This window comes from Orcinus orca, chromosome 8 (genome assembly GCF_937001465.1).
Source record: "Orcinus orca chromosome 8, mOrcOrc1.1, whole genome shotgun sequence".
NCBI classification, from domain to species: domain Eukaryota; kingdom Metazoa; phylum Chordata; class Mammalia; order Artiodactyla; family Delphinidae; genus Orcinus; species Orcinus orca.
Window position 1 is genome coordinate 4,607,141 of NC_064566.1, and position 15,484 is coordinate 4,622,624.

At 44.7% G+C, this 15,484-nt stretch overlaps 1 protein-coding gene across 5 annotated transcripts in view; it reads left to right on the forward strand.

Annotated features, from left to right (window-relative positions):
* Positions 1 to 15,484, forward strand: part of TESMIN (testis expressed metallothionein like protein) — a 38,823-nt gene that overhangs the window by 7,576 nt on the left and 15,763 nt on the right. For 4 of the 5 annotated variants that reach the window (XM_049712984.1, XM_049712987.1, XM_049712985.1 and 1 more), the window contains 3 exons: positions 1,012 to 1,088; positions 3,839 to 3,930; positions 8,277 to 8,348. In XM_049712984.1, coding sequence (XP_049568941.1) covers positions 1,012 to 1,088; positions 3,839 to 3,930; positions 8,277 to 8,348 — 241 coding nt within the window. The remainder of the gene's footprint in view (positions 1 to 1,011; positions 1,089 to 3,838; positions 3,931 to 8,276; positions 8,349 to 15,484) is intronic. The other variant, XM_033402470.2, reaches the window with a different exon arrangement.

A 15,484-nucleotide genomic window follows, 5' to 3' on the forward strand; every position in this document is an offset into this window, starting at 1 on the left:
CTTTCAGACATTTACTTTTCTATGGTGCAGAGCGCCTTCAGGAGCGCTTTGCTGCACACCAGCCACGGCTTCTCCGGCTCCGTTCCCTGCGGGTCAGAGCTGCATCTGCTCCTCTACAGGCAGAGAAGGGTTCTTTCCCAATTCCCTTCCTTCTGGAACATGACAAAATCCTAATGCCTTTAGATCACCTACAGAAGGAAGATTTACATAATGCTCTCCAAGTCTATTTCCTTGTCATGTCATCATAACTGCCCCCCCAGCCCAGTCTCCTTTGTTTTGCTGTGCACACATTAAATATCACCATAAAATAAATGCATTCTGTTACCGAAGTCTTAAGGTTACATCATTCAAAGAATGCACAAACCTGGAGCAGGAAATGTGTTCAGCTGGTGGTCAGTCAGGAGACTAAGACACATTTCTCTGGCCACTTTGACTCAAACATAGAGTTTCACAGGGACCTTAGTGTCTCAGGGATGTTTTGCACGGCACCCTGAGGCCAAAGAAATACCTATCGGTTCCAGTCTTAAGTAGTTTGGTCCCAGTAGCCTAATAAGTATTTACATCCTGATTAGTTAGTAACCATTTGAAGAAGAGTGCAGGTAAATTGAAAGTAGTTCATGTGGCGTCCTACAGATGGTGCTGTGCTCTCCTTGAAAATGTGACATGCCTAGCGCGTCCCTGGTGAGTTCGGGGCAGCACTGGAGGGCACCTTAGCGCACAGCTTGGGAACCTGGGCACTGACAGCATTTTTTAGCATAGCTATCCCCGGAAGCTCAAGTGAAGTAGCATTATGACAAAGAAAAGGGTGTAGTAAGTAAAAACAACAACAAAAAAACCCAAAAACATTGACCAGAAAGGTTTTATAGAAAACATAAATAGGATCAAGATAAGTGTCAATGACTTTGCACATGTCCAGCTCAGGATACATGATCATTTTTGTACTTTCTTCCATGTGCAAGTGGGAGAGGAACAATATATGCTATCAATTAATTGTAATTGTCTTCCTTACAGATGTCCCTAAACCCATGACTACTTTAGTAGGAAGATTTTTGCCAGTACCAGCAAATTTAAATCTCATTACACAACAAGTGAGTCACTGTTTTAATAAAAAAAAATACAATAGGGGGCTTCCCTGGTGGCGCAGTGGTTGAGAGTCCACCTGCCGATGCAGGGGACACGGGTTCGTGCCCGGTCCGGGAAGATCCTGCATGCCGCGGAGCGGCTGGGCCCGTGAGCCATGGCCGCTGAGCTTGCGCTTCCGGAGCCTGTGTTCCGCAACGGGAGAGGCCACAACAGTGAGAGGCCCGCATACTGCAAAAAAAAAAAAAAAAAAAAAGTTTAAAACGCTTTTATGATTACACCATAATATGCATAGATTAAATATAATTATAAGAAAAATGTGCTCTTTTCCTTAAGTCTTGTTTTTTTTTTAATTTTTCAGTTTTAACAGTCTAGGGTTGTATTTTTTTAAATTAATTAATGTATTTATTATTTATTTTTGGCTACGTTGGGTCTTCGTTGCTGCGCGCGGGCTTTCTCTAGTTGCGGCGAGCGGGGGGCTACTCTTCGCTGCGGTGCGCGGGCTTCTCATTGCTGTGGCTCATTGCGCAGAGGTGACGTTTAAAGCCACGAGACTAGAGGAGATCTCTGAGGCAGTGGGTATAAATAGAGTGAAATATTTGCTGAGTGAGTAAATAAATACTTCTCGAATGATCCATTAGCCAGGAGGGGCAAGGAGTTAATCAGGGCCGGAGATGAGTGTCAGCCTGATGCTATGAGCGCCTGATGCAAGTCTCTGTTGATGCTGCACGTAGGCCTCTACCTCCTTGCCTCCTCCATACCACCGGTCTTGTTTTGCTAATGGTTTCAGCCCCAGTCAGCAAGGCACACGTTGGACTTGCTTTTCTACCACTGAGCTCATGCACTGAAAGTCCCCTTTGGACCATAGTCTCCCTCTTTCTGCCCCTCCCCTCTTTTCCTTCACTGTGTTTAGACCTACCTCATTTTGGCTCCCCCGACCTCTTATCCAGTGTGGACCTTGGGGTAATTATTTTAGCAATGCCTTTGCTGCAACCCTAGAACCCCGGCTTCCTCGCCAAACCCCGATTCTGTATATTCTTCAGCTCTTTGCTACTCAGAGTGCGTGCGGTGTGTGGACCAGGAGCGTGGGCATCACTAGGAAGCTTGTTAGAAATGCAGGATCTCGGGCTCCACCCCAGACTCACTGACACAGAAACTGCATTTTAGCAAGATCCCCAGGTGACATGACGGGGAAGCACCCTCTTAGGTTTTATTTCTTCCATCCTAGGCAATTCGACATTGCCGAGGAAAGTCATGGATTCTAGTATAAAGCTGCCCTAGATTTACCACCTATGTAGTACTGAAAAGACAGCTCTCTTTCTCTGCTTTACTTTGGGGCTAAATAAGCAAAGGAGAAAAAGAGCAATTGTATCTGGTTTATGCAAAGAATTGTCTCAACCCCAAGAACTGTGAAATCCTTTCTTCAAAAGAATGCAAAACTTTGGACTGCCACCTGGAGATGTTGGCCCAATAATTAGGTGTCTGGGTGACTGCAAAGGAAACAGTTGCAGTAACCTGTGAACACTTCTCTCCAGTAAAGTGAGTGAGAGGAGAGCAGAGCCCCCCAGCTCTCGGCCAGACCCAACAGGGCGGGTCCTGGGGGTGACTCCTCAGTGGGACTCGGGGTTTGGGGTGGGGGGGTGGATTTGTAATGAAGGAGTTGGACCCAGAGTGGTTTCTCAGTGTCTTCAGGCCCCAACAGGGATTACACATTATTTAAAAAGAGGCAGAAGAGAGAAAAGAAGGAAGATGAATAAAATGTGTTTTTCCAAGACCATGCTTTTTCTTTCTTTCTTTCTTTTTTTTTTGGCCTCACGCCTGTGGGATCTTAGTTTCCCAACCAGAGATTGAACCCAGGCCCTCGGCAGTGAAAGCACGGAGTCCTAAGTCCTAATTCCCTGGACCGCCAGGGAATTCCAAGACTATGCTTCTTAAATAAAGCTTATTTTTAAATTTCAAGTTTTCAGGGACAAGGATAGGATGTTTAACTGTGATATATACAAATAATCTCAAAACCTAAATTTATTCAACACTTTAAATTTCTTCAAGCTTCTGATAAGAAAATTAGGTCAGTGTTGATTTTGCTACCCTTTCCTTTCCCTGTGAGCCATGCTAATGGATAATATAAAGGAAAATGCGAACGGAGAAAGCAAAGGACATGGATAATGCAGAGATTATGACATTGCTTTTGAATTTGTTAAAATTGACTACAAAATTTTTTATGACTAGATGAAAAAGTAATGGTTGCCAATGAGACTTCAGATGTCAAGATCTCTTGTGTTGTACTAAGAATATAATAATAATTAAAGAACATTTTTAGCTTACAGAAATTTGTAGTTGAATTTATTTCACAGTTGGTAGTTCATCAAAATGAAAAAGATGCCCATTGCAATGCCGCCGGCCAGCCCACCGACAGCTGTGTGTACTGCTTGCCAGCTTGTGGATGGCCCGGCCCAGAATCCATAGCCCACTTCCGTCTCTGTCCACAGTCAGGGCTTTCTCACCCCAGGGCATCCTGTGGTCAGGCGGGGTGAGATGACTGGGCTGGGCTCCTCCCACTTCTGCTGAAAAGCCTCGGCTGGAACCTGCTCAGGTGTTAGCAGAATCATGGTGGTAATAAGGCCTGGATGAATGTAAAGGGATTGTGATGTAAACCTCTAGAAGAAAAAGAATCATTTTCATCTGTACCTAGGGGCTGACGGGAATAAACTCAAAATGTATACTAATTCAAATCATGCTTGCCTTTGACTTTACACAGCTTGATAATGGAGCCTTACCATCCGTAGTCAACGGGTCTGCTTTCCCTTTGGGATCAACTCCTCCAGGACCACCAAAAATGACTTCGGCTAGGTAAGGATTAAAAGCAATCAACTGTCACTTACTTTAATGTAAGAGTTTAAGAGGCTCTTGGGTACATTTGTGATTTTTTTCCTGAGTTTTAAAATTAGTTTTACCTGAAAACCTTTATGACTTCTAAAATATGATGTTTATATTCAGCAGTGCACTAACAGTGTTGCTGCGCATGTCTGGTTTGTGGCTGCTGGAAAGACTGGTCTGTAACCTCCATTTGCTTCCACTCTCCGTCCACCGTCCGCTGTCATTGTTTCAGAGACTTGCTGCCGTTCCTAGCTCTGTCTTGAGTTCACGTTGATTTAAACTTAGCTGCCCTGTTTCTTTTTTGCGGTCATCAGCATAAGTAATGGTGTGGCAGTCACTTAATGTCACTTAATGTCGACGGCAGTCTTTATGTGCCTTTATGGCTGCCTCTGCCCGCTGCCTTCCCTGTTCTGTCAGTTCACGTTCAATGGCAGGGGCGAGGCACACAGTCTCCAGGTGGACGTGGCTGCTCTTATCTGGGGCTTCGTCTTGCCATTTTAAAGTCATGTCTATAATCGTAACTAATTAAACTAACCAAGCCGGTTGAAACTCTTTGTTGAGTTAAAGAGTAACATTCATGTGCTATTAGTAGATGGGGCAGCCCTTTCTGTTCACGGAACCCTTTCGTTGGTGATGGAGATCTGTCTCTTCCTGCCTTCCGAAGTTTTGGGGCACACAGCCTAATGCAGATGTACATCTGAGGACCCGAAAGAAGTCAGGGCAGGCAATTTAGGAAACGTAGACTGTAGCCTCTGGAGCCTCCGGGCTCCTGAAGTGTCCACCGTCAGGCACATCCCCACCGCGGCGCTGCTGAGCGTGAGGACGGTTGTCCGGGGCAGTGTGAGAGGCTCAGGTGGAGTTCTGGAGACTTGCTGGGATTCAGTCAACACTCCACCTCCGCGACGTCGCTGAAGAGTGTCGGTTGCTCGTGTGACTTGCTGCTTCGGTCTTAGCTGTTGGTTGCGGAGCTGGTCAATGACTCTCACTTAATTTGATGGACTAAGATTATAGGAGCCTTTCTCCTGCCTCCACTCTTGAGCCATGGATCAGCGAGGGTATGGCTGCTGTCACTGTAATTGGTTCTAGAATCACGGCTCTTAATGTTTCTGGACAAAACAACTCTGTGGGCAGCCTCTAGATTCTGCTGCTATGTAATACTGCCAGCATGGTGTTACACCATGTACCCAGGACGTTACTGTCCTGAAGATACTCACTTTATCTTTCTTGTGATCTGGGAGCATCTGGCCAACAGTATTGCACCACCATGTGCTTTAGCGTGTCTAGCGCATTCAAGGGAATTTGGTGTTTCTAACACTTTAGTTCAAGTGTGTGCTCTCAGAGCTACCGTGCCATTTGAGGTTTCTCTGTGTTGCAGCTGATACACGTTTCCACAGAGGAGCAGTAGTGAGGAAGTTTTCACTGCAGTGTATTTCTCCTTTTTCCCACCCTCCCCTTGCCTTCTTCCCAGTCTCTACTAGGTTTTCTCTAGTGTGAAGGAATTATGCAGGTCATAAAATATTTTTCTATTATAAGTGATGTGCCAGGAACAACATGAGCTTTGTTTTTGTATTTTTTTGCTGCAAATAATTACTTGATGTCACACCACTGAACCAGCCAGATGATTTTCATCTCAACATCCATGGTACTGACGGTGTGCTGGAATCTCTACCAATTTATTATTTGTGGTGAGGGAGCTGTCAGAAAACTGTTTGCTGCCTGTCTCATTCTGTATGAGTTCCCAACCACAACTAATTGGCTAGACCTCTTTACCTCTTTGTTAGGCTTTTTTTTTTTTTTTTAAACTTCCACGAGATAAGAGGGTCAAGCTAGGTCTGAAGACATCAGAAAGGAAATTCTGTCAGCCCAATACTGTTTAAACGTTCTAAAATAGTAGACGACGTAAAAGCAGGCCCGCTTGGACCTTACGGCCAGCAGTCCATATGGGTGAATTCACCCAATCGTCATTCTTTAGAGATAGGTGGTGACCTGGCTAACTTATTAACTACCTTATCATATGAATAAAAATTCATGTCCTGTCACTCTGCATAGCTTTAACAATCTGATTATCAGTCAGGCGTTAATGTGAATTTTGTTACATCATTGAGGCCTTTATTTTTGGTGACATAAGGAACATTATAATATGCAAGAGTCTGCTTCTCTGGAAATTTTTTCTTAAAGATAAGGTCATATCTCAACTGTGGTACAGTTTATTTATAATACTTTTCTGAGGCAGAGTTGTCCAGATCTCTTCTAACCCTTTACTCTTCAGATTGGCAAAAAGAGTAGTCAAACATTATTAGAGCCATGGAAGTTTTTTCCCAGTTTAGTCCATTACAAGGAACTTGTCCCTTTACTGTCCCCTCAGGCGCTCTGTGTTCATCCCTGATGTGGTGTCTTTGCTCGTGCTGCTTTTCAACTGAAACATCCTTTTGTTGAATAACAAAAAACTTCACACCCTTGAAAGTCAATGTCAAGTTCTACTTCTTTCAGAAGTAGTTTGTTTTGTTTTTACATCTCTATTAAACTGCCCCTGAATTTTATGTCATTTACAATCAGTATCATATAATTTGATAGTTGATTATATAATATCTTCTGTTCTCTAATTTTTCAATTGTCTATATCATCTCATGTCCCAAATTATTTGGTGGATTCCTCTAGAACAGGCACTGTAAATTTAAAAAAATATATATTTTTTGGTGTTCCCCTGAAGCTCTTATGACAGTCCTGGCCACATGGTGATCTCTTAGTCAGTGCCTGTTGGCATCTTCCTGACACTGTAGGTACTCAGTGACTTGTCCTCTCTGCTTCCACAATTGTGGCAGGTCACCACTGGAGTGTCTCCATGGACCTCCACCTCATTTTTAAAGAGAAGAGTTTTGGTTCCTCTGGACAGGTAGTGCCAGGCCACCCCGTGCCCCATTTTAGAGGCAGGGCTGAGGGCAAGAGCAGTGAAGTCTGTGCGCATGTCCCCTTCCCCTGAACAGCCCATGTGTGATCCAGGGTGGGTGGGCCAGGAGCAGTGTAGCCAGATCTGCCACCTCCAGGCACCCATGAGAGTAGAAGGCTGCAACTCTCCTCTCTCTAAAGGAGAGAACTAGACTAGACGAAGAATAAATTAATATAGCATTCAGTGACATAGTATGGGGACATTATTTTAAAAACGAGAGACATCTCCAGAAGAAGGAACACTTAGCAGCTCACCCAGGAGTCAGTTACCATTTGCTGTTTCAAATGGGGGAGGACGGGGTCACGAAACAGAAGCAGAGCCGGTGAGAAGAGTGGCGGAGCCCTGATGAGCGAAGCAGCCAGAGCAGAGGGGAGGGTGGGCTGAGCTGAGGCTTAGACCGGCCTCAGCCCTGACTGGGGACGGTTGTGTTTGTGAGGGCACGGAGCACAGGCCGAGGGTAGTTCCCGTGCTCCGTGGGGTGACAGGGGACTGTCAGCAAGCCCTGTGTGTGCCAAGCACTGTAGCAGCTCCTGTAGGAAACCCGAGACCAAGATGTGTCCCTGCCCGGAAGCAGCCAGTGGTTGCAGAGGCGAAGCCTGCACACGCCGTCTCGGGGAGCAGGTGGCCGAACTCGAGGGAGGGAGGGAGGGAGAGCCCCAGTCACAGCCGGGGTTTTGACACGTGTGCGCCTTCTTGTCCCCACATCTACCCACCGCCTCACGTGGCCAACATCCCAAGTCCCCTCAGAAGCAACACTTCTAAGCAGCCCTTGGGAACTTGTCCCGGTTTCTTAACCCACAGCCGCCTCTCAGGTTTAGCAGCCTCCAACGCACACTCATCTCTCCTCCTCCTGCGCCCTTGGAGATGGCTTCTAGGCTAATCCCCAAAGGAATGGTGAGGAGGGAGGTCCCCAATGCCCACATGACACATTCCAAACACGCTTTGATACTGGCGGTAATCCTAGCTGGACAGCTCTGACAATGTGAACAGCCGTTTATCTGCTAGTCTTTAATTCCTACTTTCCGTTAGCGTCTGATTCTGGAAAATACAGAAAATAAAACTAAAAAGCTATTTGGTGTGCGGAGCCACACACAGTAGAGGTTTAAACAGATCAGTGGAAGAAACTCGGGGAAGGCTTCTCGGGGAGCAGACAGCGATAGGGTCCCTGGACGTGCAGCTGGACCTGGCCAGGCTCGCGCCCCCACGTGTGAATGTGCGTGCCGCACCCCCTCCTGATCAGGCACCGATAAATAACACCTATAACTCTGTGGTGTTGGGATTTTCAGTATTCGTTCAAAAACACCAGATGCTTAGCTAACTCTCTTTTTAAAGAGTAACGATCTGAATACATTTTCTTTTTTAATCTTTATAGAGTAACTGTTAGTTCATGGGACACAGAGTCTAAAAAGCCATGTAACTGTACCAAATCACAGTGTCTGAAATTGTAAGTAATCCCAAATCCTTCATTATTAAATAGAAATAAGGTCATTTAGACGTCAGTAAGTGGAGCAGAGTCTAGACAGACCTGAATGGCTAGGAGCGTATAGGTTACAGTTAAGACTCCACAGCTGGGTCCTGACGCTCCTTGTAAACCAGAGCAACAAGAAGCCACACTTCCTGCATAAACCTGGTTGGGATCTTTTGGTGTTATCTTGACCAACTAACCTAGAAAAGGACCTCAAGTGGTGTGATTTTCTTGGATTTAGGTTTACCTTGTTTAGCGCCCCAGACAAGTGCTAAACACGGCATCCTTGTTGAGCATTAACTGTAACATTTCCACCTCCTCGTTTTTAAAAGTTTGATGAATTGGTTTACTCTATATTGAATTCCTCTTAGAAACATTCTCGCCCAGGGGTGCCAGCTCCCTGGAGGCTCGCTCAGCAGCATGGTAGGGCAGGTTGTGAAGCAGAATCATGGGCCGGGGTGGGTGGTGTGGCTGAAATAGGAAGCGGACCAGCCACCCCGACTGACGGCACCGTGCGCTCGACCCCCGTCCCCACCCTGTCACGCGGACACTCTCACTGGTGTGGTCTGCCGCTCTCAGCCTCTGCTCTGGGCTGCTGCTTTCTGCCCTGAGTGCCTGCCTAGCTTTGTTACGTGATGGAACGGGAGATGCCGCCTCGCCCGATGTCTAACAACCCTAGCTACCATCTCCACATGATTCTTCCGTTGCAGAGCTTCTGCTGAAGTCACTGAGAGCTCCAGTGATGGGACAGTGATGTGGGGGTGCAGACGTGGCTAAAAATCCAGAAGTCCATGAAACTTGGTTCACAAAACAAAATGGAGAAAAAATCTGATGTTTTAAAGTTAATGTTGAAATCTAGGGTTGACTGTATGTGAATACTGAGCTGTCATTGGTTTAGTCTGTGAATGCGAGGCCTGTACCTGTCTGAACGTTGGAAACGCCAGGAGACCACTGATCAGGAGCTCTAAAAATGCAGCTGGGTGAGGAGGAAGGAGAGCAGAGGGCAAAGCCCGGACCACACGACACTGTCAAGCCGGAGTGGCCGGCCCAGATGGAACTTCTGATGCGGTGGAGGACCAGGTGGTAGAGTCTAGAGTGGACAGAGCCGGGGGTGGGCGCGGCTTCCTGTGCACGGGGGCTGCCAAGCTGCTGGCTGGGCTGGCGACTGGGGAGCCTGTGAATAACCCATGAAGCCTAGGGCAAGGTGTAGACTATGACCGGGGACAGAATGAGGTAACTCTTAAGGACGTGGAGATAAGATGAGTCTCCAGGAAGGGTTTAACTTATTGATTACCTCATAATGGAAAAGTCCAAGAAAGAGCTTCCTGCCTAGAGGCAGCTTTCCAGATTAATCGGTGACTTGACACACTAAAGAAAGAATTTATCATCACAAGGGGGCTCGGTCAGCACTGGAACAAAGGAAAAGGAGGCTCAGAGCGTTTCCAGTGCTGTCCAGGGAAGGGAGGCAGTGTCGCTGGGGGCCACGGGTGCGGCCTTCTCCAGAGACGTGCTGTGTGCTGTGGGCCGTGGGCCGTGTGCCGGGGGGCTTGCACCCTCCCGTTGTGCCCCGTGACGCTGCGCCTCTGTTAGCACACTCAGCGCCGCCGTTTAGCTTCCTCAGTAACTCCATCCCGAGGAGCAGGGGGCCCTGGGTAGAGGCTGCAAACATTATGGGCACCGGAGGGGTTGTTATTTCCACCATAAATTAACACACAGCATTCTGAGCAGTGCATCGCGGTTTGGTTGTTATCAGTCTGTCACTGAGGAACCAATTATCTCTGGAAATACTGCTTTTGGAAAGGCCAAGGAATGGGCAAATGTACCCTCGCGGAGCTTCTTGGAGAGACCTGTGAACTGGTGCTGGTGGCAACACCACTCTGTCTCTCAGTGTGCCACAGGCACTCGCACTGGAGCGAGTCAGGGGTGGGTTCACCGTTGCCTGCTTCGCTAGCAGGCTTCACTGCTTCGCTAGCAAGCATCACCACTGGCTTCCTTTAGCTCTTTACTCCCCGCAGCTAAGCCACGTTCAAGGCAATGGAATCTAATTTTCTTGGAGTGCATTTGTCCTACTTTATTTGGGAGTCTCTCCTGGATAAAGGTTAAGAATGATTACTACTAATTGGCCATTAATAAAGAGAAAAACACATTATTGTATTTTTTAGAAATCAAAGTGATACATACACGTGGGTAAAAATCAGTGACTATATCTGATATGACGGAAAGTCCTAGTACCCTGCTCCACCTCTCCCTACTCTCTGGACTCCTCCCTAGAAGCTACCATTTTAGTGACTTCTGTTTTCAGGCTTTCTGAAGTTTGCTTCCACGTCTGGAAAGGTTATCTATTGCCTTCTTGCTGTGGGAGAGGAGGGGCCCACTCTGCACTCACCCCCTTTGCTAGAGCCGCCCTTTGCTGATTATGCTCGAAACCTGAAATCATGTGCTCCAACCTTTTGTTGTTGTTGTTCCATTAGCCAAAAAAAGCTGAGAATTATTTTTAAATGATAAAGTTAATCTGTATAATTAAAATGGTGTTGATGTAAACTTAATTAAAAGGTAGATAAATGTTTTGTGATTATTTTATTGAAAATTTATTGATTATTAAAAATTGATTTTAAGATTTTATAAGTAGTTCATGCCTACCTTTCCATCACTGTGGGAAATGATTTTCTTAATAATTTTTATGCATTTTAAACATTGATTTACTGCATCATGATTAGGTTATTAAAACACTGATTTGTAACCCACTTTTGTATCAGGATGTTTTTTGATACAGGCAGTGACATGTGTTAAATTCTGAACCTTTGGACAATAATTTCATAGAGTGATAAGGAACCCTCTGCAGTGGAGTGGAGAAAGGGCTCTTCTCTTTCACGAGCACGCTGAAGGAAGGAATTGGCTTTATGTTATGAGTATAGGGTTTTTCCATGGCAGTTTTAATTAGCCCTTTCATGTATCGACTTTAAACAAATCCAAACTCAATTTTTTAAGCATCTTCCATTCCAACTCAATTTTTGCTGAGATACTGGGTGGGACTTGTTGGGAGAAGTTATACTATCTAATTTTTCACCCTAATCAAATCTAAATCAAGATTTTAATCATAGATTGGGTAGTCTCCAATATTGCTTCTTCAAATGGCCTTTGCCTCTGCCTCAGGTTAATTGGATTAATTAATTAACTAGAATGAATTAACCAGAATTCTGTGGAGTAGAAGGTCAAATCTGGATGGTCATTTTTTTATAGTCTCTTGTTCCTTACTTATACTTTTGATCCCTTCTTTTATATTTTAGAATAATAAATACTTGATTTCTATTCTATAGCTTATAATTCTAATACTAAAGTCTCTGCTTATCTGATTCTGGTGTTTGTTTCTTCTCTCGATCTTTCACTCATTATGGCTTGTTACCTCATGTATTTTGTGATTTTCTGTGTGTGTGTGTGTGTGTGTGTGTGTGAGAGAGAGAGAGAGAGAGAGAGAGAGAGAGAATTATAATCACTGGAACTTTATATGTGGGAATTCTTTGAGGTTGGCTTGAGAGTACATTTCTTCAGAGAAAGTCTGAGTTTGTTTCTACTTGGGACTTGATGGCCCTTCAATTTGGACAACCTAAAATTTTTGGCTAAGACTTTTTTTTTTAGGCCACACAGTTAATATGAATTCAGGTCTCAAACCCAAGTGAGCCCCCTCCTCTCAAGGCAAGGCACACATGCATTTTTCTTGCCCTTTCTTTTGCAGGGCATTTTTCCTAGTTCATTCTTCCACTGGGTACAGACCTTCTACCGTTCCAGCTTTATGTGTAGATCTTGGAGCTGATCCCATGCCTTGAGCATTAATGTATGTAAATATATTAAATATATGTAAACACATGTGTGAGTGTATAGAGCACTTAGAGCAATGCCTGGCATATTGTAAATGTTCTGTTTGCCATTATTATGGTTGTTGTCGTCCCCTGCTCTTCCTCCCTGTAACAGTTAAAACCAAAGCCTTTGGTTGTTGGGATCAGCGGAGCCCTAAGATAGCTGCAGGCTTCAGCTGTAGCTTACCCCGCTGAGTGTTTGCTTCTCTTTCATTTTTTGATCTCTGAGGCATTTCTTTAATTTTTTTTACCAGTTCAAATATGCATCTAAAGCGTTTCAAATATTTATTCCAATGTTTTCAAGTGTTCCTAGCTGGGGATTTGTCAGGGTGCCAATGAATGAAGAGTGAATTTCGAATATATATCATCTCAAATCTTTTCAAACACTACAGCTAATTCTAGGATACAATGTGCTTGTGAGAAGTGACTGTACCACGGGGTATCGCAGGTATTTTCTTGACAGTATTATCACCTTCTCATTAAGTGACAGAGTAAGATTACCCACAGAGTGCTGGAATGTTGCCAGCCTGCCAGCACTGAAACTGTCTGTACCTCAAGGACAGCATCTTTAACAGATGGTGCTCCCTTGGTATTTCACAGCCAAGAGAGGGGCCACCAAACCTCAAGTGATGGCTGTAGATGTGGTTTCCTGGGCAATGGTGAGAGTAGACTGAAGAAGGGGGACAGCACGAATACCTTGTACGAGAATACCTAGACTGCAGATGGCACGGTGACAGAGCGTAAACTCACAGGAATGAGGCATGCCCTGAAAGACCACCATCCACTCTCATTCATCAAGCTGCAGGCAGTCAGATTTCCTTCCACTGAAGACTTGGAACCCTTACCTCTGTCTTGACTGACCCACCAAGCGGGGGAGCCTGAGACCAGAGAGGGTGATGCTTTTCCAGCTCTCTTCTTGTGGCTGCCACTATCGCTGTTACCAAGGGGAGCAGACCAGTCTGAGCCTACTAGGAGAGGAAAGCAATTCTGCGTGGAGGGGAAGCCCACATGAGTAGTAGAAGGGAGTGGAAGTTTGGCTGGGGGCCAAGGTGTATATCCCGGCCCTAGACACGGGTTTTCGACCCTGTCTGACCCTCATTCTAACCCCAAGAGAGAGCACGACCGTAAGTCTTATGACAAGGAGGACTGTGTCTTATTTACGACTGTATCACCGTAGCAAGAGGTCGATGTCTCCTGGGCCCTCAATACGTACGGCTGAAGGTGAGCAGTGACTTTTGATGAACAGAAGTTTTCAATTTAATGTAGTCAAAATTATCACGTGTCTTTATTAGTTTTTTTACATGTCTTTATTATTATTGCCTTTTTGTGCCCTGTTTAAGAAATCTGTCCATATCCCAAGGTTACACAGATGTGTCATTAGGCTATTTCTAAAAGTTTTAAAGGTTTGCTTTTTGTCACTGAGGCCTTATTGCACCTGAAATGGATTTTTCTGAGTGGCATTAGGTAGGAATCTAATTATTTTTTTCCACAGGTACAATTAATTTTCTAGCACCACTTCCTGCAGAACCGTAATATGGTCCCCCACGAAGTGCAGTGTGTTCCCTGTCAGCTGTCGAGGTCTGAAGTACACATGTGGGTCTGGTTCTGGGTTCTTAATCCTGCTCCTTGCGTGGATCCCGCTTCTTAGTTGTAGTGATTCGCCTGTGAATTTCCTCCACCTTTGTATTTAAACAGTCATCTTGCCTGCAGAGAAGGACCATGGTATCTTTCCTATCTCATCCTTTTCCTTGCCTTATAGTCTTAGCTCGGACCTCAGCGCGGTGATGAAGGGAAGTGCTGGTGCTGGCATCGCCTTGCTCCTGATTTTAATAGAAACACTTCTAAAATTCCCTTACCCTGCCCGAAATAAGATATTTGCTGGAGGTTTTTGAGAGATGCTCTGTAGTAGGTAGAAGACATGCTTAGACACTATTTCAAAGACTCTAAATGACAACCATTTCAGGGCTCTGGGGCAGCTGATCAGTATCAGCGTCTCCACCTCCTTTATCAGCTGCTCTGCCATCCTCAGGTGAGTGGTTCGGTTCTGTGGGCTAAGAAGGCTGCCCCAGCTGCCACCCTCACGTTTGCATTCCACCCACTGGGGAAGAAGAAGAGGAGGGCGAAGGCACACTCCTTACCTTCCAAGGCGTAACCAGAAACTGCCACAGTCACTTGCACTCGTATCCCTTTGGCCAGAACCTAGTCATGTGGTCAGACCATACCGGGTAGGAAGCTGGGAAGCGGAGTGGAAATTGAGCGGAGTTGACCACATGCTCAACCAGAGTTGCTGGCAAGGGGCAGAGTAAGGGGAGGGTGGGTCCTTCTCTGCCACATGCCCACTTCGAGCTAAGGAAGTGTCCTTCCATGCCTGGTTTCCTAAGAGGTTTTCTTTTTAAATTCTTATTATAAATGAGTGGTGATTTTATCAAAACCTTTTTGCCTGCATTCATTGAAATGATCAGATTGTTTTCCTCTTTTAATCTTACAGTTTGATCTATTACAACATTTTCTAATGGTCATCCACCCTTGTAGACCAGGGATTAAACCCAATTTGATCATGATGTACTAATGTTATCTTTTGTATGTACTGCAAGATTTAGTTTTCAATATGTTGCTTAGGATTTTTGTATCTTTTTCATGAGTGAGATAGATCTGTACTTTTCCTTTCTCATATTTTCTTTGGTTTTTGTTTTAGTGCTGAATTGCCTAATAAAATGCATTAGCAGTCTTGCCCATTCCCACTGGACCCTCTTCTTTTTCTCTAGCCTCTGAAAAGGTTTGGGCAAAGTAGGACTTACTAGTTCTCTGAATAATTCCGTTTTGGTTTGTATATTTTGAGTCTATAGTGAAGGGTTATACAAATTCATGATTGTTATATCTTTTTTGTGAATTATTCCAACGACTGTTAAATATATCTCTGTAACCTATTGCTTTTTGCTTTATATTTGGTGTTTTTTTTTTGGTTTCGTATTAATGTTGCTATACCACATTTCCTTTGGTTAGTATTAGCAGGTTGTGCTCATAACATCCCTTTATGTTCATACTTTCTGTGTGGTAGTTATGTTTTAGGTGTGTCTCCTGTAATCTAAATATAGTTGGCTTTTTAAAAAACAAATCTAATAATCCATGTTTTAATAGACTTTAAAAATCCATTTGCATTCTTTGTCTTATTATTAGTATATGTGGAATTATTTGTACCACCTTTTTTTGAAGCCTTTTTTTTAACATCTTTATTGGAGTGTAAATGCTTTACAAGGGTGT